The following is a 22,420-nucleotide window of genomic DNA, read 5'->3' as shown; positions in this document are numbered from 1 at the left end:
TGGGTCTTAGTTCTTCTATTCAATGTATGTTTGTATCCATTAATCAACTTCTCTTCATCTCCCTGTAACCCTGCCCCATCCCTGTTAGCTACTAGTAACCACCAGTCTACTCTCTACCTTCATGAAATCCACTTTTTTTAGCTTCTGCATATGAGTGAGCTTATTTTGCTTAACAGAATGACCTCCAGTTCCATCCATGTTGCTGCAAATGACAGGATTTCTTTCGTTTTTATGGCTGAATAATATTCAATTGTAAATAGATCACTTAAATCTATTAGATTTATATAGGTTATGATTTTATGATAAGCTTAGGTGGCATCCTTTAATTTCATGAAGCTTATTAAATTGATCAGGCCTCACATTACAAATATAGCTCAGGCTCCTTAATTTCTTTGTTTAGGATTCTATCTTAAAATAAAATAAGAAAATTAACATTCAAAAAACTACGTCAAAACGAAATATATTGTTAGCTGTTAACATGCAGAAAGGGTCATTTTAGATCCTGATTGTTAAGAGTCTTTGGAAATGAATGTACTGACTGATTTAAAACTCATAAAGATAAAAGAACCATGAAAATCTATAACAATCTGAATAAGATGGCTGATTTCATCATAGTAGAAATATAGCATGAAGAATTAAATATGAAAGATAAAGCAACATATTCTAGCAAAAACGAAGCCCTCATTTCCAGTTATTTTTGTGGTTCATGAGTGATTAGGATCTTATAGAAATAAGTTTCACTCAGTGTCATTAAATGATGAACCGATATGCTTGTGATTACAGATTAGCTGACTTTACTGATTAAAACAGAGCTGATACATTTAATTTATAAAACTGGCCGTCTGTTTCATTTTAGGGGACTTCATAAATTTAAAAATCATAAACCTTAAGAACTTGCTGGGCTGTTTCTCTTTTGAAAGATACGTCTAATACCAGGAGGTTTCAATAATGATGGGAGGGGAGTGAAGGGAAAGTTAGGAATCTGAAACTACTTTAAATGTTCGAGAAGTTCGATAAGTCTAAATACTTATCATACTCCTAGCTCCACTCTCCCTTCTTACACAAATTTTAAAACCCATACCCATGTTAAAACTTGAGTTTAACAGAGAATTGGGGCAATGTTGTGAAAACAGATCATGCAACAGATTTCAATCTTTCTTTCATTTTATTGGTGTGAAATACTGGCATAAACACGTGTGCTTTTCTTTTGGGTGGATGGAAGACAGATTAGGTCTATGTGCTGTTTTTGTTGTTTATGTGTGTGTGCATGTGTATGTCTAGCCTTACCGAAGATAACTGTGAGTATGGATACATTCCTAGATTTTATTGTTTATACGCCTTCATTCCCTCCTACAGAGCAGAGTGGCCAAAAGAACAGTTTATTCCACCATATGTTCCACGGTTCCGCAATGGCTGGGAGCCCCCAATGCTGAACTTTATGGGAGCAACAATGGAACAAGATCTTTATCAACTGGCAGAATCTGTGGCAAATGTAGCAGAACATCAGCGCAAACAGGAAATAAAAAGATTATCCACCGAGGTAGTTTTTTTTTTTTTTAACATTACCCGTTGTAGACAGTGTAATTATCGGTGTATTCTCTTGTAATTCTGATTGCAAGTTCTCGTTTTATTGATCTGAAAATTGTTCTAGAATCAAGTCTGAATGTTACTCTCTCCTGAATTACGTCTCTCTCTTGCCTCTGTCATTTTTTGTGACAGTTGCTCTGTGCCTCCGTGAAGCCCAACCCCAACCCAAATTGCTCTCCTATAGCCTGTCAGCCCTCCCCCTCCCCTTGTTGCCACTGTTCTGCTGGCTCCGGCAATCCTAAGTAAGCTATTTTAGGATGACTTTCTCTCCTTGTCAGGGAATTGCACTACTGCCCTTTGGCTTATTTCTTTCTGTTTTCCTCTCCCCTTATCAGGCTCTCTAGACAGTTCCCTGAACCTAGATCCTCTAACCTGTCCCAATCAGCTGTTTCCTGAATGCCACTAATTATTTTCTCTCCTTCTTCTCTTCATGTTGCTTTGCCTACTTTTGTCTTCTGTTTGTTTTCTTTCTTCCCTTTTGCCTAGTTCTAAACCTCTGGAGTCCTATGACCCTTGCTAGAGGACCAAAGTTCTTCTGTACTCTAGTCCTTAGGTTCAAATGATCATTTATAAAACTATACACCTTGAGGAGATCTTAACATTCATTTTATCTTTTAAGTATTTAGTCATCTTTAGAGTATAACCTATTTGGAAATCCAGTTGAGAGAATGAAATTGAGTATGCTGTCTTGTCACATTCCCTACAAATGATGTTTCTGTGACTCTTCTTGTTTGTTGGAAAGGAACATTGAACACTGAGTAAAGCTGGACCAAACACAAATAGGATGGGCAGAACCTGAAGAATTAGGTGAATGAGATCTAGTTTGAAGAAAAAACAGTAAATGATGACGAGATCTTCCCAAAGTCCTGTTATTTTATTTTATTTTATTTTATTTTTTTTGAGACGGAGTCTCGCTCTGTCGCCCAGGCTGGAGTGCAGTGGCCGGATCTCAGCTCACTGCAAGCTCCGCCTCCCGGATTTACGCCATTCTCCTGCCTCAGCCTCCCGAGTAGCTGGGACTACAGGCGCCCGCCACCTCGCCCGGCTAATTTTTTGTATTTTTTAGTAGAGACGGGGTTTCACCGGGTTAGCCAGGATGGTCTCGATCTCCTGACCTCGTGATCCGCCTGTCTCGGCCTCCCAAAGTGCTGGGATTACAGGCTTGAGCCACCGCGCCCGGCCTCAAAGTCCTGTTATTTTTATTAATTCCTTAGATTAGTTTTCTCAGGCTATCATAGGTATTTATAATGTGGCAAATGTGGTATGAAGGAATGAATTGTCAAACCATGGTGTATTATATCCTGTGACTACTTTTAAGGCAAAATGTTTATCTAAATTAAATTTTAAAAATTGTTCCCTTTGTGGACTATTCTTTGGACAATAACAATAGTATTATAGAAGTTTGGTTCCATTCCTGAAACTTTAAAGATAAAGCAACATATTACTTTGAAATTATTTTTTTCTAATGTAATTGTTTTTTTCCTCTGGCTGTATTATACGGGAGGAGGTGGATTCCTTGCCTGTTCTTCCCTCTAAATGAATAATTAAGATGACCTCACTGCTCAGTTGGCAAGCATATATCCCTGCCTGTATTTCAGAGTTCAGGCCTCATCACTGTGAACTTTCTTTCCACTTAAAGGGCAGTTTTTCTAGAGGAAAGAAAATATAATCAAACATGAAATTATGATACACTTGCTGTTGCTATAGTTACAGCTGACTATTTTTACATCATAAAAAATTTCTAGCTTATAGGCTTCATATCTTAAATAAGAAAATATACTCACTTTATAATGTATGCCTCAGAAATTCACTTTTGTGATTTCGTTCTCAATTTGTGTATTTAAGAAGGGAGTAATGGGCTCCCAGGATGTAAGTTTGTCTACTTTCACTGAATAAGTAATTTTAAAAGAGGAATTATTGAGAATCCTTACTTGTAATGAGTTATCATTTTCCTGTTATAAACTATATTTCATTTTATGGCTGAAGTAGTTATTCAGAGGTTTTAAAAAATGAAAAACACATGCTAGCAGTTCCAGGGAATTTTATGCCTTGAGATTTTGTTGGAAAAGAGGCCAAGTAATGGTGACTTAAAATGCATAAAAATGTAATCATCCCTAGAAGAGAGATTTTATTATACTTTATTGCTACTATAATAAATGCATTTGCAACAAGACTTGGGTAATTCAGGATCTTACGATTTTTGTTTAGGATTGAAAGACATAGGTGACACAGAGTGACAAATATGGGTGGCAGTACTCAGCTTCTTTACTTCTTCTGAACCCTAAGCAAGCTTTGGTAGTCATCACAGTTAGTCATTTCTCATCATTTCTCTTCTCCCTTTCAGTATTCCCAGTCACTCTCAGGACCCAGTGATTTCATACTGCTGACTTCACTGTTATGTTCAGAGCTGGGCAAAAGGTGTGGGTGCTTCTAACAGAGCACTCCCCTCTTTAAAACAGCCTTTAATTAAAGATTACCTAATCTAATGTAGTGCCTCTACTCTTTCCCAGGGAAATGATAAACTGAATTAATTGAGCTCAGATTTTTTTAATTTAAATGCCTGAAACTTGTTTATTTGTATTTATATTAAGCACAGTATCCTGATTTTGTATATATAAACGTCACCTGCCCTGTCCGTGGATAAACTCAGCCCTCCTCCTGCTTACTTTGACATTAGAATTAACTGTGGTAACCATATGTCTAAGACTTTTCTGAAACATTCTCAGTTTCAACTATTTTGCCCCAGTGAATCCATAAACAAATACACAAAATCCATAACAAAAATAGCCAAGGAATTCCAGTGCTTCAGTGTCTGTCATGCTTCTTCCAGATCTCATTTTCATATAAAGAAACAATGTAAAGGCTTTGGGGAGTTTTTGTTTGTTTTCTCCCAATATGAGCGTGTATTCTCTATAGCAGGGGTCGCCGGTCCCTGGGTCGTGGACCAGTACTGGTGCGTGGCCTGTTAGAAACTGGACCTCACTGCAGGAGGTGAGCGGCAGGCCTGGGAGCATTACCGCCTGAGCGCCACCTCCTGTCAGATGAGCTGCGCCTTTAGATTCCATTAGGAGCAAGAACCCTCTTGTGAACTGCACATACAAGGGATCTAGGTTACACACTTATGAAAATCTAATGCCTGATGATCTGAGGAGGAACAGTTTCATCCCAAAACCATCCCCGTCATCCCTGGCCCTGGGGTCCATGGAAAAATTGCCTTCCATGAAACCAGTCCTGCTACCAAAAATGTTGGGGATTGCTGGTCTATAGCTTTAAAACCATGGTCCTCAGTGGGACCTGTGAATCTCAACTGTCACTCTTGGTCGCTCCCAGTAGTTTCCTGTCTGAATTATCTTAACTGCAAAAAAGAAATGACTCCAGCATGCTCTTATCCTGGACTCTTGGCTGTCAAGATCCATTTAGTTGTGCCTTTCTGTGTTCCCCTTAGCAGTAAAGATGATAATAGTGCTGCTGTGTTTTAAAAAATTGAAAATACTATAATGTTCTGTGTATCATTTTAAAATTGAAAAAAAGGAGAAGTCAGTATAATTTTAATGCATAGAGTTCAGTTGATTTTCATGTGACAATATTTACTTTGCTAGAGTGGTGACAGGTTCTTGAACAGAAAAGAGCAAGATTACCCTTTGCACTAATGACTTTTCTTATTATAAGTAAGTCATGGGAATGTATCACTCCCATTTCATAATGTGTTAACATAATGATCCGTCACTTGAAAATGAAAACTTATCACAATATAGTTGAGAGATCTTGTTGACTGACCTGAGTGCTGATTCAAATAGTATTTGGTGATTCTTTAATCTGCCCTACTTTGTCTTTCAGCATTCCAGTGCATCAGAGTATCATCCAGTGGATGGCTATGCGTTCGGTAGCAACATTTACGCAAGAGGACCCCACCTGGACCAAGGGGAAGCTGCTGTTGCTTTTAAGCCAACTTCTAATCGCCATGTAGATAGGTAACATTTAATGAGCACCCTATTGAGAGCTGTGGATAACTGTCTGATCTAGTGCTAACAGAGGTGACAGTGTCTGTATTGTCTACTGCTTCTTTAAACTTTTTATCTGTTAATTAGTTGATAAAGTTTCAGTTGTTCCTTTAGAAAACTGGTTTTGATCAACAAAAGATGTCTGGACCTTCAGTCTGTAATTCTCATTTAGTGCAAATGCCTTTGGATGACTTTCCATTTTTTAAAAGATACTTCTGACAAAATGTGTACATTAAGAAGAAAGAATTGTCTTGAAACCCTCCATTAGTTTGTACCAGATGGTCTCTGAGGATCCTTCCAGCTCTGTAGCTTTTAAAGGAAACAGTTTCCATCTTTATCTTCACCCAATGAAAACAAATAAGGCTTCCTTTAGATAGATATATTTAAACTGAATATAAACTAAATATTTAAACAGGGTCAATGCCTTATTTGTCATTCTTGCTATTTCATCTTTTTATCTTGACTTTCCAGTTTTATACTTCATTTATTCTTCTATGTTTTCACTCTTAAAATTTAATATAGGCAGAGATGGAGAATTGGGATGAGAAGAAATAAAGGAACTGGAATAAGTTCTCTTTTTTTTATTTCCAGTCTTGTTTTTAATAAGTGAGGTCTACATAGAGCCAAGCCATGTAGAAAAGAGAAAAGGAGGTAAAATCTTGATAACATGGGTATAGGAGGAGGGTCATTCAGTGAACAGGGGGTAGAGAACTCAGCCTAGTATTTTCCTGCTTCAAAGCCTCTCTTACCACAAGAGTTATATGCCCTTTATTTCTTTTCTGTACACTCTTTTCTTAATATAATCTGAAGAAAGTGGGATTCAAAATTTTTGTTCTTCGTCAGGGATGGTGACAGGTAATGCTTAAGTAATTGCTGTAGAAATTACACAGGTATAACTCCAAGGGCACCAGTGACATTAAATTGAGTACAAAGAAAAGTCAGCAATGAATAATATATATTTTAAATGCCAACATGTGAGAATGTTTTAATTACATAATTAATTTTTAGTAGATACAGTTGGAAATCAGTTTTGAAGCTTGAACATTATTTCATTGAAATCCTTAACTAACTTAGTACTCGTCTTAATAGTTTCTTTTTTCTTTCCTTCTGTCTTAGATGTCAATATTATAGAAATCATTTCAGATTAATAGGTTTCTTTCAGTTTTATCACTTCAGTAATTTGGATGGTTTTCCACAGCTAAGTGACTAGAAAACAACTTGAGTGCATATGTAGAGTACATATTGACATTAGAAAACTTTTATCAGGTTCCATTTTAAGACCACATCTAGCATACTGTGGTCACTCACTAAGTGTAGATTTATTTGATTGATGGATTGGATGAATAAGTGCATGAGAGTGTATCCAGTATTTCAGAGTCACTACTTCCCTGTCCTTCACCTGCATATCTATAAGGGATAATATTACTGATGGAATAAACTCTGCCATTTATTTTGGGCACCTTACCACAGAGTCTTTTAAAAGCTTACCTTGATTTTTATGATCTTTATCAAGTATCAGGGAAATGTAACTTTGGTTTATTGATTTAGTTATATCTTTGTACCCCTTCTACTTCCAAAATAGATTCAGTTACCTCACTTAAATTATATGTAGTTAAAGTAGTAGTATTATTGAAAATCAAATAATGAAATAAAATATAAAATTAAGAAGTTAAGAGGGAAGATGAGAATTTTTATAAAGTATAAAAGTTGACACTATTGTTGAATTTCAGATTTGTCTTTCAGATTTCTGGCTGTCAGAACAAAAAGAGAAACATAATCATTTGCTAACATTAGGAAAAGGAATGAGTATCAGTTCATTGGAATAAAAAATGCTTTTCTTACTCCTAAATTCTCAATAATATTTGTCTCATGAAACTTAATGTAAGATGGGATAGGTGATGTCAGGGACATTTGTTTTTAACAATTTTTTTTTCCTCACCACAGAGAAGGCTGTCGTGAATTTTATAAGGTTTCTTTTAGTAACCTTTGATAAATAGAAATTTAAATAAAATATAGTGAAGGAAATTCCATGAAGGGATAATAGACTAGAGTGGTCAGAATTTCACCATAGAAAGAATTTTTTTGAATACCTTGAATGGTGGGTAGATTTTATATCTCAGTTATTCTTATGGATTCTGCTTCACTGGACTTAATAGGAGCTAGGATAGTTGATAAATACATGAATCATTGATGTTCTATGTTGCTAAGAAAATTTGTCATCATTTTGAAAAACTCTCTGAAAATTGTGGTCTGATGTAAAATATACAGAGGTTTGGAATTTGTTGTTATAAATAATTATTGACCTTAAACTCTATTACCTAGCAGGAATGCGGTAGATACTGTTAGAAGAAAAACTTCAGACAAATTAAACTTAACAGTGTAATTGAGAAAAGGGGGGAAAAATGGCTCATGAATTGGGGAGCCCCCATAATCGCAGCAGATTCAGAGAGACTCCAGGGATGCATCATGGTCAGAGCAAATGTATAGACAAAAAAAGGAAAGTGACGTACAGAAAACGGACGTGAGGTATAGAAACAGCTGGACTGGTTGCAGTATGGCATTTGCAGGCAATTTGAACAGTCAGTGGCCTATGAGTGCTTGAAGTATGGCTGCTGGGATTGGCTGAGACTCAGCTATTGTTACAGAAGCATACTCCTAAATTGGGTTTTCAATGTGTCTACCTACTAAATTAGGTTATGATTTGTCCACAGGACTCAAGTATGGAAGTACAGAGGGTTTCTCAGCACATATTTAGCTTAACAATGTCATATGAAGTATATTCACTGTTCTGTGAAATTACTATGCCATTAGGTAGACCATTTGTTGAATTTAGAGCCCATACCTTTGAGTTTTATAGCTTATTGCTGTCAGATGCAATTAGTATTTTAGAGAAATTCTCAAATTACTACTGTCTATATGTCTGCTCTCTATCAAGTGGCATATCTATTATTCCAAATCAGAAACTGAGCCCATACATTTTGTTACATTCCATAGCTCTTAAGAAACTTTGGTACCTCTTTTTTTTTTTTTTTTTTTTTTTTTTGAGACAGAGTTTTGCTCTTGTCGCCCAGGCTGGAGTGCAATGGCACAATCTCGGCCTACTGCAACCTCCGCCTCCTGGTTTCAAGCGATTCTCCCACCTCAGCCTCCTCAGTAGCTGGGGTTACAGGCATGTGCTACCATGCCCAGCTAATTTTGTATTTTTAGTAGCGATGGGGTTTCACCATATTGGACAGGCTGGTCTCAAACTCCTGACCTCAGGTGATCCGCCCTCCTCGGCCTCCCAAATGCTGGGATTAGGGGCACGAGCCACCGCGCCTGGCCAAGAAAGTTTGGTACCTCTGAAAAATTACAAATTGTGATTATCTGTTTGATGACTATGGTCAGTGTCATATCTATGCCTAACCTATAGAGGGCAAGAAACTGTGAGCCATAAAGATTTGTAAAGTCTAAAGCACTTCAGGTAAACACTTCTGAGACCTGCAAGATAAAAAAAACTTTGTTATAGACCCTTAACTCTCCATTATTAATAGTGATTATTTTGCAGATCACAGGAGAAAGGAAAATAGGGGAAGAGAGGAAGATAAAACACTGAAATTACTGTTTTCCTAATGTTTGGGGTAATTGAATCTCTTTTATCCCCCAAATGAAATCTTAGTAGATTCAATGTGAATATATAAAGTAAATAAAAGCAGAGCTATTCTAGTAGGGATAGGGATGGGAAATCCATGGAACACAGTTTTAAAATTATTATTATTGATAACATATAATAATTACTTCGCCATAATTTCACCTTTTCCACCAATCTTCTTTTTAATTTACTAAAAATAGCCAATAAGCTGTTCGTACATGCTTGTCTATAAGGTGTTCTATACTGGTCTTCTTTTTTCTTTGTCCCTATCTCCCTCCTCCAATGGAGTTACTACCTAAGAGGTAACAAAAACCTATGATGACAGGATACATTATGTCTACAACTGTTCTGCAGGCCCTGGTATAACTCAGCATTCCAGAGAACTTGGTAGACAGCAAAAAGAATGGCAACTTGACAGGGGTAGGATGACCTAACATCTTTAGTCTCTACCTGCTATTTCCCTTGTAGAGATGTGTAAATAAATGTGGGAATGTAAATGGAGGAGAAGACTAGGGAGTAAAATTAATAAAGGGTTAAAGTAATTTTATTATTGAAATAGATGAAAAAAATACAAATATTTAATGCATCAAGTATATTGCGTTACATATAAAAGTAATCTTTAGTTAAATCATTAAGTCTATTAGTACTCATTTAATGATTAGAAGAGGTATTTGGTTTTGAAGGAAGTTTTATTTTAAAAAATAGGGCCCATACACTTTTTGAAAGTTTATGGTGAATTAAATTATTTATTTACTTATTTATTTGAAAGTGTTACTAGTCTCATACTTAATGCATCTCTATCTTTTTTGCAATTTAGATAACTGGGCAAAGTGGTTCTAAAAACTGATGCCTAGTTATAAATTTTAAATTTACATATTTGGTTACTGAATTGCAGACATTGCCTGAATTAGTGAAATCAACATATAACTAAAATTACCACCATGGAAATTATTTTCAATCTCCTTTAATTTTATGAAAAATACTGACATTTATCTTTATCTAGTTCTTTTATGGTAGAGATGGTAATTAACAAAATATCCAGTATATGTATTTAGTAGACAAAGAATTTATAGACTTGGATTCTTGATTTTTCTAAGTACCACCTAGCCTTGCGATTTTGCATTATTTGTTTTTTTCCATGGCCGTAGTTTGTTCATTTTAATAGCAAGAACTTTAAAGTAACTTGTATTTATCATAATGTGAAATATAATAAAATGAAACTGCTGTAACTTTTCAGAAAGTTTTCTGGTAGGATCTGGCTTGTCTTAATGTTTTCTGTTTTATCCTTTAGGAAGAGCTAGCAGAATAATAATCTTTTTTCTTTCTTTTATAGAAATTATGAACCACTGAAAACACAACCCAAGAAATATGCCAAATCCAAGTATGACTTTGTAGCAAGGAACAACAGTGAGCTCTCAGTTCTAAAGGATGATATTTTAGAGGTAATACAATTTTTTCTTTTTTATACTCTTAATAATGTAGTTCTATTGTATTACTCTTTTGGTATATAACTCAACTTTCCTTCAAAAGTGTTACATTACTAAAGACATGGTATTTGAGAAATACCTACATCTATTTAGAAGAGGTATATAGATACTCCTTCTAAGGGGATAGGTTTAGAATACTCCTTTATTTGTTTTTTGTGGGGAGGGGAGGGAATGGGCTTTTTAACTTCCTTTGCTGTCTTCCTTGCCCTCTTTCTTCTGATATTTCTTCATTTTGGAGCCAAGGCTAGTTATCAATTCAGATGTGGATGCACATAATAATTCAATAAGAGACATTTTCTTTTTTTATCCTATATCCTTGCACAGATATACTCAGCAGTCATTGAGCTAATGAAGTTAGGGATAATCCACCACAACACCAACTTCTCTTTGTTAGGTTCTAATTGAGAGTTCATCTTCTTGAATATATAAGGTGAATTATCACAATAAATTTTATAAGAAAAAAAGTAATTTTATATACTTTTCTTTCTATCACCAAAATGGAGACAATGGGTTTTTCCAAAAGTCATTTTAGTCCTTAAGTCCTTTAAGTACTTTAGTCCTTAAGTACTTCAAATAATGCAGACCGTTCTTTGGAGGTAAAATGGACCGTGGGTAGATTCACCATAATGATACCTTACCTACTGTATACTCATAAATGTCTTAGTGTAATTCCTGAGAATCATTCAATCAACACTACGTTGATGGTGAGTTAATTATCAGAAGTAGAAAAATTTTCTTTGTTGAAGTCTAGAGAACTTCCTTCGTAAAATGGCTTTTATATGGAAATTATACCTTTATTTTCTTGCACGTGACAGATACTTGATGATCGGAAGCAATGGTGGAAAGTTCGAAATGCAAGTGGAGACTCTGGATTTGTGCCAAATAACATTTTGGATATTGTGAGACCTCCAGAATCTGGATTGGGGCGTGCTGATCCACCTTATACTCATACTATACAGGTGAGCATGATTTCTTAGTAAAATGTAGTATGTACACATTTACAAAGCTATCACTCTTAAAGAGGATTTAAACACCTTTGTGTATTGATCATTTTGAGATGTAGTTGGTTATATATTTTTTCTAGAGTAATTGGTTGGGGAGTGGCAATGGTGAGACACAGGGAAAATTACACATATGTTTTCTGATTTACTTCTAGAAATTGTTCAAAATGTTTAGCAGTAGGTGCTTGATTCTCTGAAAGCTTTTTCCCCCATCTATAGTATTTCTGACATTTGAAGAAATGGTATTTCTGTCTTTTTACCTACAGCTCTCCTATCCACTAGTGGCTTCCTCTTGATAGAGGATGCCACTGAGATCATGGCTTGGTATCCAGCAGTTCATCTTTAGCCCTTGCCTTCAGTCTCTTAAATGATCTGCCACTGACCAGCCTTGAACTTGCACTCATCTCACCTTACACCAGTACATGAGTACTTGTTCAGCTGGATTACAATATTTTTCCTCTCTTGATTTTAAGATTAAAATGTAATTATGATATAGATTAGATAGGTCAGATTCTCTCTTCCTGATCATCGAAGGCCTATGAAGGTCCATTCTTAGGGCCCATGCCACATTTTCAGGATTTCAATGACCCTGGTCAGCTCATTCACCCTAACATCTGAATTAACTTGCTTTTAAATTCGGGAATTTTAGACCTGTGACAGGCTCTCTAGAGTCAGGTCTGTAAACAAAGAATGGATGGACTCTCTCAGGTACAGCCTATAAACCTAGGGTGGCTTCTCATTCCCCGAGAAAGAATTCTTTTAATTTTCGAAGTCTTGCGAAAAAGATCACACCTGACCTCATAATAATGTCATGAATTTGAGTAGAAGCTGCATAGAATATGCAGTGAAATCAGTAATTTTTATACCAGATCTAGGCTTAAAAAATACAGATTATCCAAAGCTGCAATTGTGGTCATACTTCTGCTGCCATGACAATTTACTTCAGTACGTATGGCTCCTCATGACAATTTACTTCAGTACTTATGGCTCCTCATGACATTCATTCCTGGGGTTGGTCCTGTGCTTATCCAGAGGGACTTGGCCTTACTAGAATCCATGAACCAAGCAAACATTCAAAATAAAGAATTTGTGTATAATTTCTCTATCTCGGTAACTTAAAGTGATGGCAATGGAAATTATTTGCTGTTTTATGTTTTGGCTGGCCTGATGTGCGTATATATTATGTATTACTTATTGTATGTTCATCATTTGTCATTAGCTGTTGATGCCAAAGAAGGAATTTGAGTTATTCAAGGTATGGTCTCCTCCATTTCCCATGGGTTTTTGAAGTGAATTTTCTTAGTTTTATACCTTTTCTTTTCTTAGTTCCTACTTTTCTGAGTTTAATATCTGTTTACCTAATATAATATAGGCTTCTGTCTGGTTCATGAATACCAGTTCTTAATTTTCTTTCCTATAGAGGTAGTATATGCTTGAAACCTATACTTAAAATAATGGTAGAGTACATACCTTGGGCTGTATCAACTAATTTTAATATGCAGTTCATGGTAAGCTCTGAGAAGCACTATTCATAAAGGATATCCCTGATCCCCATATGTGAGCAGAAGGCAAAAGTTTATATTTTAAGTGTTGAAAGCAATTATCCAAATTTGTTTTTGTGTGCGTGATTGCTGGAAATAAGCAAACTTTGATAAAATAAAATACTTAAACATGCAATAGTATAAATTCTATAATAGAAATTTTCTCCTACCTGAGAATTCCTAAGGAGTTTAATGTCTGTTACCTTTTGCTGTTTACTGTTCAGTCTTGTCCTTTTCTTTAGTTCTGATTCTTGGCTTGAGCCATAAGTTGACTTTTCCGTTTAAAAGTTTGCTTCTGTCTAAAACTGAACCAAAACTATTAATATATATCATAGGCAGGGAAAGTATTTTCAGGGAATGTCAAACCTATTCCTCCTTTCTTAAACAGAACCTCATCTTTTATTTTTGTCAACTTTGGCACAACCAAGGCATTTTTTAAAGAGTTCACAAGTTTCAGGAGTTTATTTTGCTACTTTATGTAAATAGAAACTTGTGGTTCTTATAGGGATTGCCTATTTGGCTATTTCGTTTTAAACTTTTCAACACTATGCTACTTTATTCTTAAAAATTCTGATTGCAACTACAAACGAAATGGTGTATGTAGAAATGTGTACAGAGGCTTTCTGTGTATATACAGAAGCGTATGCTGTTCAGGTTGAGGGCCTTACTTTTAAAATGTATTAAAAACAATCTGCTTTTTAACACGTCCTGAAAATTTTGGGCTGAGCTCAACAAAACCACTAAGACCTTGTAAAATTTTAATAAGCAAGCTTCACAGTCTGCTTTGCTGTCTGCTATCTGGCATCAGTCCTACTCTAAAAGGATTCCTATTCTCAAAACATTTATAATATAGTCTTTAAAAAAAAAAAGAATAGAGGAAAATGGAAAAGAAAACATCTTTGGAAATATGTGCCAGTCATTTTATATCTCTACAACAGTGTCACCAGATACCCATATCTAAAATATCTAAGGAAAAATCCTGTAACTTATTTCAGAATGATAATTAAGATACCACAATATTTATATAGATTCCACTGATCCTAATACCCTAGCCTTATAAAACTCAACTGGATTACAATTTTATGTCTTACTCATCTTTTTATTCACTCATTCCACAAATACGTATTGAGCACTGGCATCTCACACGCTTGGTAAAAAGAACAATAGAAAGCCTAGCACCAAGCAGATCCTTCCCGAAAGCCTGCTTGAGTCCACAGGTCATCTGCCAATGCTTTGCTCCTTCCTGCATGCTTGCTGTATCGAGAGCAGTGTGACCCTCTCTCTCCTCCTCAGATAGAGCCCACACACTTGTTTTCCCTTCCATCTGTCTCTCATCTAATGATATCAAAACTTTGAAGAAATACAAAGAAACTTCTTTTAACAAAAATATTTTAGATTCCTGCACCATGCTGCCAAAAGGCAAGCAATGATTCATTACTTAAGTTGGCTTCACATTCACAGAGAACAACATTCACAGATATTCCACTCTAGAGAAGATATGCCAGTGGCCAGTGCTCACGCTGTGCCAGGCATTGTTTAAGCACTTGGCAAATCCAAATTCGTTTAATTCCCATAACAACCTTGTGAAGGAGGCACATTTTTTCATGGGAAACTAAGGTGTAGAAATAACTTGCCCAGATTTATACAGCTGTATGAAGCCAGGATTGGGCCCCAGTGCTCCGGATCCAGAGCCTGTGCTGTGTTGCATTGTGCTGTTCTAGAGAGCAGTGATTACAAAAGGTTATTTCGGGTGGGCACAATGGCTCACGCCTGTAATCCCAAAACTTTGGGAGGCCAAGGCAGGCAAATCACTTGAGGTCAGGAGTTTGAGACCAGCCTGGCCAACATAGCAAAACCCTGTCTCTACCAAAAGTACAAAAATTACCCAGGCATGATGGCACACACCTGTAATCCCAGCTACTCAGCAGACTGAGGCAGGAGAATCGCTTGAACCCAGGAAGCAGAGGTTGCAGTGAGCCGAGATTGTGCCACTGCACTCCAGCCTGGCAACAGAGCAAGACTCCATCTCAAAACAAGAAAAAGAAGAAGAAGAAAAAAAAAAGGTTATCATCTCTTTTTGTATAAACCCATAGTTTTTCTCTGTATTAATGTTTGAAGTGGTATTTTCTCAGAATAGCTTTACTTTGCATTATACTGTGGTAAAAGTTGATCTGATCAGTCACAATCCTTGGAATTTGATTTTTGCCTTATGTATCCATTCCCTGGATTCCATAGTATCTTTCATTATTTTATAATTTAGGAAAATAACCCACATTATATGATTTACTTAGAATAGGACATTTTGTAAGTGGTGGAAGTAAGGGAATTAGATGTAAACTATTTCCATGCAACATCTGTGAGTCACCAAATGTTTAAAAAATGGACACAGTCGTGACTCTTATTCTTATGCCCTTACATTTCCTATAAAGAAATTGATATAAATAATGGCAGTTTCTGGGTGAAGGGCACAAGTGCAGCTCTTGCCTATTGTTCACACACTTTTTATCAGAGATTCTGTTCTGATAACAGCGATGCTCATACCAGGCACCACCAGTGAATAGGTGTTGAATTGCCACCTGGTGTCCCTGAGAGTCCAGGCTATTTAATATCCTCACATTTGAAGTGGTTTTTAACAGCTCTGTAAAGACAACCATTCCCACCTAATGTATTTCCCCCATGGCTTCAGCAAAGTTTTAAACATAAAAGGGAGAGTAATAAAAATATACAAAAGATACTGACATAAAAGATGGAATAAACCACAGAGAAAGGAAGTCAATGCTGAGGAGAGATTATGGAGAGATAACACGTCTTTTGATAAAAATGTTGTTGTAGAGCATTCCAAGGCTTTATAGTATTTTAGCCGGGCAATAGATGGACATCCAGGGTGCTTTCTCCCCACCTGGAAGCTACTTGCCACATAAAGTTTCCTGATCTTTATTTTGACTTGATTCTCAGACCTCTAGCCCTGTGGCTGCTCATCTACTAGAATTACGCTTGTGCCCATTTAAATTTGCAAGCTATATGCCAAGAGCAGAAATCACCTCCTCCCCTGATGTTATTTATTATATATCCAGTGGACTGACTAAAGAAGTCTTTCATTTATTCTTAATTATTATCTGTGCATGTATTATTATTATAGGTATTCTTACTCTACCAAGATTCAAATAATTATGAATGTCCAGTCTCTGTGGTCATGCGAATTCAACAAAACATTTCCCATATTCTCTATTGTCTAACAAGAGATATTGTAATATGATACCATGAGAAAAGCCCCAATCTAGGTATTGGTAGATGAGGGTCCTAGTCCTTAAAGAGAGTATTTTATATTTCTGTGTTCCAATTCGCTTGGTCATAAAATAGAAGGAGTCAGTTATGTGGTCTCTACAATCCAGTTTAGGTATAAAATCTTCTCATTCATTATAGCCCTAAATTAAAAGTGGAAATATTTTCTACAGGTGATTACTAAACCACTAACACTACTAATTTCAGCCTATGTTATTAGTGCTATTTTTTAAGCTCAGTCCAGACATTTAGATACTGCTGGACAGAGTGACCATTTTACCAAAGATGGCTTCATACTCTTCCAGCCAGGCCAAGCTCCTGATAATATTCAGTTCTTCAAAACTGTTTTTTAAAAATTAATCTCGGAAGACTCTGCTCATTAATTATAGGCATGGTTTTAGACAAAGATATTTACTTTTATTCTGCCACATGTATTGACATTTTCCCAGAGACTTCTTAATGATAATTTGAATAATACCCACTCTAAATATATATATGTATTTTTATACATATATAAAGTATTGATAATTACTGTCTGACATGCACATGTACATAATTTTATTAAATATTCTGTGTTTGTTCAGGCTGCTCACAAAGTGTGAAACTAAAGCTCACTAAAATCACACCATAATGCATGCAGTATTACCTTTTGTAAAATCAGCTAATTAAACAAGAATTACTCTTACATTTAATGCATTCTAATTGTATTCTTTATGAGCAATAAGAATAAAATAAACCTATATCTTAGTATTTTACTTGAGCATACAAATACTTACTATTGAAGTACTTTACACTGTTTCTACTGTAGTAGAATCTATATGATTAGTTTCCCATGGCTAAATAGTGATGGGAATTAATTACAGATTTACAGGCTCCTTCACTGGTTGATTGTGGGCATGTAATTTTACTGTCAGACTAATTTACTCTTTCTGATATTTGATGTGAATTATAATTGATGTTATTGTAATTCCATTTCCTGTATTAATTTTCTCATTTGATGTGATTTGCTCCATTTTCCTAATAGCAATTACTTGGCGAGCTGTCGGAGGTAACCCACATTCGTTCCCTCATGGCACTTCTTTTTAATATAATTTTTTGGATTCAGTCTCTGGACTTAACACCCTCCAAATGTTCCAGCTGTGCTTAGTTTTCACTGCAGAGTTCCAAAGAAACCAAATTTAGAGGAAAAATGTGTAATTTAGAGTAGGTTAAATATTTAAGAACAGTTCAATTTTAATGGCTTTGTTGAGCTTACTTGCATAATTTCCCCTCTGAAGCAGCATCTTGTATGAATCAGGACCTTATCTCTCAATAGCATTCTTTAATTCTTTAGAATTTCTACTCAGCTGAAGTTGCTAAAGAAAAGTGACTCATTCCAACTTAATTATAAATAGGAAAGTAAATTTTCTATGGGGTCTATTAATTCTGCCTTCTTTCAGAGAAAGAAAGACAAAAAGATACATTTTACTTCTAACAGAACTTTGTATTTGTGGGATATCACAGGCAAGAGTAAGGAAGTGACAGTTGGGTGCAAAAGTAGGTCCACACCAGGCTGACCAACCCTCCCAGTTCCTAGTTGGGGAGTCTGAGGGGTTTGTGAAGATGTGGGACTTTCAGTGTTAATTACTGGGAAAGTCTCAGGCAAACCAAGAACAGTTGGTCAGAAGTTCTTTTTTGAATTTGGAGCTTCAGTACCTTTGGTTCAGGAGAAAAATGTTCAGAGTGCAGTTCTGTTCTCCAAGACATTCCATAGACTGAGATACATTGGAATCATTAATTCTGTGGCTTCAACAAAAAATAGCCAAGAGACAAACATAAGGAAAGGAAGAGCAGCAGTTGGGTGGTAGGTAAAGAGGGGTAGAGAAGCTAGGGAGGGACACAGAAAAGTGACATAAGGAGTCAGTGTTGATTCTTTTTCTTCCACATGAAGAATTTCAAACAGTTTCCGTGGAAGAGCTGTCTTGGTTGCCATTCAGAACCAGTTGTCACGATTCAAGGAAGGTACTTCCCCCCTTTTCATGTCAGAGGTTGGAAACATGGGGCAGGAGGAGATGACTAAGAGGAAAATATGCAAGTAAATATAATTTATGGCATACATTTTCATATGGGTTTCTTTAATCAAATATGTATTTTAAACCTATTATTTTGTTAGGTCATACTGATAAAGTTGCATTATGTAACAATGGCATGAATGAAATAAGGCACAGAACATTTGGTGAGTTTGTTTTCAGGCTTGATTGTGACAGTAACACAGTTTATTCACTTTCTCACAGTAGTATTTGATGACTAGCAAAAGCAAAAACTATGAATCATGTCGTGGAAAGCAGGGCTCATGGCATTTTTGTTTGTTTAGGTTTTAAAAACAATAATTGAAACTATGATGCTTTTGAAACACTAATGTGAGAATTCATTAGCCCTTCATGAAATTATGTGCAGAGGACATTCTTGCCAAGGGAACATTGCGTATACATTAATCAGATGCCTTTTGTGTGTGCTAGGTATTACATTCTGGTGATGTTTGCTGTATTTTGACTGCTTTAAGTATTTTATTGGCCCAAATATAGGAAGATTGTTTTGTGGGGAATAATTATAACAATTCATTCTTTTATTCTAATACAGTATTGAATACATTAGAAATATTTCTAAGCCTTGAATGCTAAGGGGATTAGAAACTCAGTTTCCGTCCCATCTAACTCCCTTCTTTCACTCTGAGAATCTTACCCTCTACTCCTTCCTTCCCTCCTGTCCTGCCTCTCTCCTCCTTACCCTCCTTCTTCCCTCAGCATCTACCAGCATTATAAACACTCCTTTCAGATATACTTCCATCCTTTCCTAATACACTTCCCACTTCCTCGACCCCATCCCACTGGTCGGTGAGTGGCAGATTTGAAAGAAAGAGCTGAAAAGAATGAGGGCTCCTTCCCACATCGGTTTCCACAGGTGTTAGTCATTTGCCATGAAGGTGACTGATGAAGGTTGATGTGTTGTTTTGAGTAATAGTTTAATGAAAAGTGATGTGTCTGTGTGTGGTGTGTATTTTGTTTTGATCTCTGTGGAAATTGGGAGGACTCTCTTAAAATCAATATTACCTGATATTTGGGCCATTTTAGAATTTAAAACTAAATACTGTTCTAATCAAAGGACCAGATTACCAAAAGGTCTTTTTGCATGTAATATGCTAATCCTAAATTAGAATAATTAAAATTGTGCCAGTGCAGTATCTAAACTTTGCCTTAATTACAAATAATTGCCCTGTATCTTTGATTCTAAAAAGAAAATGTGCCTTTTGAGAATTTGGAGCCTCTCACAATGCGTTACCTATTAAAATTATTTTATTTAGATTTAAAGTGTTAACTATTGTGTGTGCTTTCATAAGGAATATTCACAAATGCTGTTTTATAGGTATGCCTAACAATCATGTTTTTAAAATTATTGAAAAGCATTTTGTCACACCTACCTTTTTTAATACAAATGGCCACAGGTCCCTTTCTAGTATTCCTTTGTGAGTTGCAATCATAAACATTTAAAAACCATACCATTATCCTCACAACCATCCACCTCACGACATTTCCATTTTAACGAGGGAAATTTCTAATTTTAATAAATTAGCATTAAGATGCTGGCAGAAAAAGTTATGCCTTGAACAAAATAATACCAATATTTTAAAATTATTTATTGGAAACAGAATTTAAAATCTTTGAATATAGCATACATTTAAAATGAGTAAGTGATGCTTTATGCTATTGACATTTAGACTTCCAGTGCAATTGCAAATTACTATTAGCATAAATTTAAAAATAATTATAAATCTTTCTACCTCCCCTGGTCTTGTGTGATTCCAAGCCCAAATTCAGTTTTCTTGACATTTATTATTATAATACTACTATTTGCTATTGACGTAGCCGTGTGACTCCTTAACTGACATTTTGACTTTGAACAAATTATGTAGAATGTTTAAGATACCATTTTTAATGGTCATTATACCATATAGGATTACAGATAAATTTGTAATGGGTTTGCAAGTAAGTTTAAAAATAGCTAACAATGTCCTATCGATGTATAATTTGTTTTCCTAGCCTAGGTTTATATTTTTTAAATTTTAAGTTAATTATTTGCCTTTTTATAGAAACAAAGGATGGAGTATGGCCCAAGACCAGCTGATACTCCCCCTGCTCCATCACCTCCTCCAACACCAGCTCCTGTTCCTGTCCCCCTTCCCCCTTCCACTCCAGCACCTGTTCCTGTGTCAAAGGTCCCAGCAAATGTAACACGTCAAAACAGCAGCTCCAGTGACAGTGGTGTCAATATCATGCGAGACAGCCAGAGACACAAACAACTTCCAGTGGACCGTAAGTTTCCCAGGGAGGCAAAAAATGTCTTCTGCAAATTAAAAGCACTACTAAGTAAAATATTGTTCACTGTTGATTCTACTTGTATTAAATATAAATAATAGTCCTTTATACTTGCATGGTACTTAATAGATTGCAAAGATTTTCACCTGGTTTCTCATCATCTACATGGTTCTGAGAAACAGGAAGGATTCTCTCCGCTCTCTAATGCATGACTTTCTACTCCTTTTCCAATCTATCATGATGGTTGAATGCAGACTCTGGAGCCAGACGTCCTGGAATTTGTGTAGTGAAACAGCACTTGCCAGCTGCCTGACCTTCAGTGGTTTAATTATCCTCTCAGCACTTCAGTATCTGAGAAGTGGAGAAAAATAATAGTATCTGCTTCATAGGATAAGTGTGAGGATTTAATGAGATAATGCATAGAAAACATCTAATTCAGTGCTTCTCAGCCAGGAGCGATTTTGTCCTCTTCTCTGTCCTTCTGAGGACATTTGATACAGCCTGAAGACATTTTTGGTTGTCAAAACTGGGGAGATGCTGCTGATGTCTAATGGGTAGAGACCAGGGAAGTTTAGCAACAACTTACAATGCACAGGATAGCCCCCAACAAACAGAGTTATCTGGCCGAAAATGTCGATGGTGCTGAGGTTGAAAACCCCTGACTGATTCTGACCTCTGTATGACACATAATACGCAGTCACTAACTACATGCTGTCATCGTCATCATCATCATCATAACCTTCCTACTTCTCTTCCTCTTGCTATTCACAGTAGCTGCACAATCACACCATGTTAATATAATCACCAGCCAATAGTAGTCACAGATTTACCCTCCAAATTCAAATTTCATGTGACTTACACTTCAGTGCCATATTTTCATAAATTTAAATTTGATGTTTCATATAAATGGTTTCTATGAAAACCATATTTAAATAAACTAAAAAGACACTATGACCAACTTTGGATTATCCTTATTTGTATTATTGGTCAATAGCGGTGTAGATATTTTGAAAACTGCAGGTAATTTTAAGATAAATTTTGTTTAACCTTGTAGTATATGGCACGTCAATTTAATCTCCAAATTTGGTGTTTTAAACGTATTACAAAGTTACTTTGCTTTATCTATACTTGATATGTAAAAACTCTTGGAAAACCAGAGCTATGAGGATATTTCATATTTCCTCAATATGACAAAAGTATATAAAGTGTATGTGTGTGTGTGTGTGTGAGAGAGAGAGAGAAAGAGAGAGAGAGAGACAGACAGAGAGACAGAGAGACAGAGAGACAGAGAGGCAGAGAGAGAGAGACGGATATCTATCTTTCCCTCAATGTGGGTCTCTTAGGGTTCTGCCTTCATTTTCCGCATAAACATACTTTTACTGTAGTTCATTCTATTTCCATTTCTTTCAGTACTGTTTATATCGTTGGGAAAAGAATGATTCCCAAATTAGTCATCATATTAAAACTCATCTCTGACATCCAGATACCAGTATGGAGCTATTAACTTTATAGCTGAGATTGGATGCTTTCTATTTATG

At 35.9% G+C, this 22,420-nt stretch overlaps 1 protein-coding gene across 7 annotated transcripts in view; it reads left to right on the top strand.

Annotated features, from left to right (window-relative positions):
* EPS8 (EGFR pathway substrate 8, signaling adaptor) overlaps window positions 1-22,420 on the top strand; it is a 181,941-nt gene that overhangs the window by 149,790 nt on the left and 9,731 nt on the right. For all 7 annotated transcript variants that reach the window (XM_017873718.1, XM_017873734.1, XM_017873728.1 and 4 more), the window contains 5 exons: window positions 1,357-1,540; window positions 5,425-5,558; window positions 10,553-10,661; window positions 11,522-11,665; window positions 20,657-20,879. In XM_017873718.1, the coding sequence (XP_017729207.1) occupies window positions 1,357-1,540; window positions 5,425-5,558; window positions 10,553-10,661; window positions 11,522-11,665; window positions 20,657-20,879 (794 nt within the window). The remainder of the gene's footprint in view (window positions 1-1,356; window positions 1,541-5,424; window positions 5,559-10,552; window positions 10,662-11,521; window positions 11,666-20,656; window positions 20,880-22,420) is intronic.

The sequence above is a fragment of the Rhinopithecus bieti genome, unplaced genomic scaffold (genome assembly GCF_001698545.2).
Source record: "Rhinopithecus bieti isolate Rb0 unplaced genomic scaffold, ASM169854v2 scaffold_110, whole genome shotgun sequence".
Taxonomy (NCBI): Eukaryota; Metazoa; Chordata; class Mammalia; order Primates; family Cercopithecidae; genus Rhinopithecus; species Rhinopithecus bieti.
This window is presented reverse-complemented; position numbering and strand designations above follow the sequence as displayed.